The sequence below is a fragment of the Apis dorsata genome, unplaced genomic scaffold (genome assembly GCF_000469605.1).
Source record: "Apis dorsata unplaced genomic scaffold, Apis dorsata 1.3 scaffold_50, whole genome shotgun sequence".
Classification (NCBI taxonomy): Eukaryota; Metazoa; Arthropoda; class Insecta; order Hymenoptera; family Apidae; genus Apis; species Apis dorsata.
This window is the reverse complement of record NW_006263351.1, coordinates 2,226,355-2,229,901: the sequence shown is the minus strand read 5'-3', so window position 1 is coordinate 2,229,901 and position 3,547 is coordinate 2,226,355. Positions and strand designations below refer to the sequence as shown.

The following is a 3,547-nucleotide window of genomic DNA, read 5'->3' as shown; positions in this document are numbered from 1 at the left end:
TATATATATATATATATAATTACATATATGTCATAAACCTATATAATGATTGAATTAAAATTTATATTAAAGTAAAAATTTTAAAAATGTTATTAATTTATTTTCACCAATGATTTGAATAGATTATATAAAATAGATTGTGTGTATGAAGTAATGAAAAAAATTTTCTTTTCAAATTTCTATATTTTTTTTATAAATATTTGAATATTAAATTTATTTAAATGATTAAATAATGAAATTAAATGCAATGATAATGTGAAATTTATTTATCATAACTCATAATATGTTTAAAAGTAAAAATCAAAATATAATAAAAAATATTATATAACCACTTCACATATTCTAAAATATAAAACAATTTTGAGATTATAAAATATAATATACTAAAATAATATTAACTTATAAATAGTTTTCATTATGGTATTATTCAATTAATACAAGATATTGTTTTAATATATAAATTTATAATGATTTAATACATTTTTATTATTTAATTTAACATAATAATAACATTAATGAGCTAGTTAAAATAAAATGTAATAATACAAGTTTACGTTTACAATGTATAAATCACTGTATGAGTGCATCCTGATGTTTCCTGTTACATGTACCATTCTTTCTCGCGGAATGATTAGTTATTTCATAAAGTTTATCTTTTTATAGGTACCATGTTATAAATATATGTTATTTTCGTTTTCATATTTTTTTTCATATTTTTTCATAGTCATATGAATGTACACATAATCTATGATTCTCATTGAGCTTTAAGTGAATTTCATTTTAATCTAACTGATTTTGGACATAACATGACAACAGTCACAAACATGTAGCAAGCTAGGATTACAACATAAAGTAACTGATTGCTGTAAGATTCATTTTATTGGCTAAGGAGTGTTCTTATTTCTTTGTGCATATGGCAAAGGAAATCAACATAACTTGGACTTCCATCGTTTTCTCTATCTTCAATCAAGAAATGACGTAATACAATTTCTAGTTTTTCACGTTGTCTTATTATAGTTAACTGAAAGATGTAATAAAACATAAGTTTCATGAAATTTTTAATGCATTTCATATTTTTTCAATTTACTTACCCTCATATAACGATGCCTTTCCATACGTACGCGATTAATGATATCAGAAATTCGTTTATTTAGTGGAGTATCTAATACTGGCAGTGCAGTACAGTCTGTATCAATTTGAACTATTGATGGAACACCAAATACTGCTTGTATCCATTGTGGAGAAAGTGCCAGGCCTAACCATAAAAACATATGGATACTATTTTCTAAAATAAAAAATACAAAACAAATATGAATATAATTTAAAATTTTTTTCAATGAAATAAGAAATAATATTATACCAAGTAAGTACGCGCCATCATCAGTGAATTTATCAATAGAACAACGTAACATTTGTGGTAATTCTGTATCTTGTAAATCAATATCATGTAAAGGAAGTAATCTCGGGTAAATATACACGACTGATATAGAAATTGGCATAGTTGCAACTGCTTGCATAACAAAAGATCTATCATCAATAGACATATCAGCACCTGAAAAATTGAATTTATAGCGTTGATCACATTGTAGAATAAAAAACTAGAAAATAATTAAAAATAAAATTATGTACCTCCAGATAATGCATCACTTTTTAATAATGAATTAATGTAAAGTGGAAGCAATTTCATACATTCTGGTAATATTAATTGGCCAGCATTAGATGGTGAAGCACAATGTTTTCGATATGCAGCTAATATATTTGCACATCTTGCAATTAAATTATCTTTTACAGTTTTTGGAGTTGATTCAATTAATTTAAAAACACCTAAAAAATTTTTAATTGAATAATACTTGATGAGATAAATTTTTAATGAAATAAATATGAATTATTCTACTTTGTTTCGAGAAATAATTTATGATTGCATCTAAATCACATGCACGGTATAATTCTGCCATTTGAGATGATGTTTTTAAACTAAGATTAATAATACGCAATCTTCTAATTCCACTGCATGAAGTGTACAATAAAGCTGCTTGAATATATACACCTTCATCATCTGTTAATTTATCATCATGTTTTATTTCTATAGCAATAGCCTAAAATATTAAATTAACAATTTTTATTATATCTTTAATACATGATAAAATAAAAAAATCAAATTATTTTATAATTATATAATGCAAATAAAATGTTTACCTTATTACAATCTATACTAGCCAATTCCATATCTGTAGTATTTGACATAAAGAAGTGACCAAAAAAATCAGTTGCTCGAACACCAGTAGATGTACGTACGCGCATAATAGCATCAAATGCAATTGGTCTACTAATGTTATTAATAACATCCGAAATTAAACGATCACCATCTATATCAGCCTAAAGAATTAAAAAAAATTTTAATATGATATATGTATATATTTTATTTACACTATAATAATAATTAATTTTATCTTTATTACCTGAAAATAAGTATATTTATAAACTTCTCCACCAGTCAACCTAGCTATTTGTCCTATTGTCGCAATATCCACATATGAATTATTGAAAACAAACAAATCTACGGAACATCCCATGCCCACACATTCCTGACCTAGATTATTATAAATGTTATTTTGCGGAGCTGAAAAGATAGATTAACTTGAAAATATTTGAAAATATTTATTATTATTATTACTTAAAAAATATCTATTAATTTAAAAATAAAAAATTTACCTAATACGGTTTTTTCTTTTTCTGTACCAAGAATTTTCCGATCATCACGATTTTTTAGTTTACCAGGTGCATCAGCAATAGGTAAAGAAGAATGGAAAACCATTAATTTTCCAGCACAATCTGAAGCCTTAATTATTCAATTAAAATTATAATTAGTCCATATATTAAGATTTTTTTATTTTGTTACTTATTATTATATTTATTATATAATATTATATAATTATATATTATATAATATTTATTATTATAAGATTATATTTATTAAAAAAAATACCTTTAATGCTTCTAATCCAGCCTGTATAGCTGGTGCAAGGATTGTTTCTGTTTCACGTGTATCTGCAAACATTGCTGGTATTTGTGTCATTAAACTGTCGATAACAGATTCACTTTCTTCAACATCACATAAAAATCCATCAAGAAGTGGCATAAAAACATCTTGTACATCTCCCACAACCATCATTTGTGGTTGAGCGAGACAAGAATTAATATTGTAAAAGTGCACTGTATTATTATATGTTATAAATCCTACTTTCATGTTTGTTTTTGATTGACCAGCATCAATAGGTAAATGTCGCAAAATTGACTTCATTTGCATACAAAGTAAATTAACTAAACCAGATTTAACTGTGTTGTATGATACATCGATCACGAACACAATAGCTGGTGGTTTTGGAAAAGTATTGTTCTAAAATAAATATTTTCAAAATAAATATTATTAAAATTAAATACTTTTTAAATTTTTTTTTTATCTTACTCTGCAATAATCCTTAGTAGCAATATATTCATATGTTCCTAACATTAATTCTGGTCTTTCATAACGATCCATACGTTGACC

General features: G+C 24.6%; 1 protein-coding gene across 1 annotated transcript in view; it reads right to left on the bottom strand.

Annotated features, from left to right (window-relative positions):
- Positions 1–444: 444 nt before the first annotated feature.
- The window catches only part of LOC102681268 (protein transport protein Sec24C), a 7,728-nt gene continuing 4,625 nt past the window's right edge, over positions 445–3,547 (bottom strand). The window contains 10 exon segments of the mRNA XM_031514840.1: positions 445–1,021; positions 1,092–1,285; positions 1,361–1,552; positions 1,630–1,824; positions 1,895–2,096; positions 2,197–2,376; positions 2,460–2,620; positions 2,713–2,839; positions 2,987–3,397; positions 3,467–3,547. The exon segment at positions 3,467–3,547 is cut by the window's right edge and continues 1 nt beyond it. Of these exon segments, the coding sequence (XP_031370700.1) occupies positions 878–1,021; positions 1,092–1,285; positions 1,361–1,552; positions 1,630–1,824; positions 1,895–2,096; positions 2,197–2,376; positions 2,460–2,620; positions 2,713–2,839; positions 2,987–3,397; positions 3,467–3,547 (1,887 nt within the window). The 3' untranslated portion in view covers positions 445–877.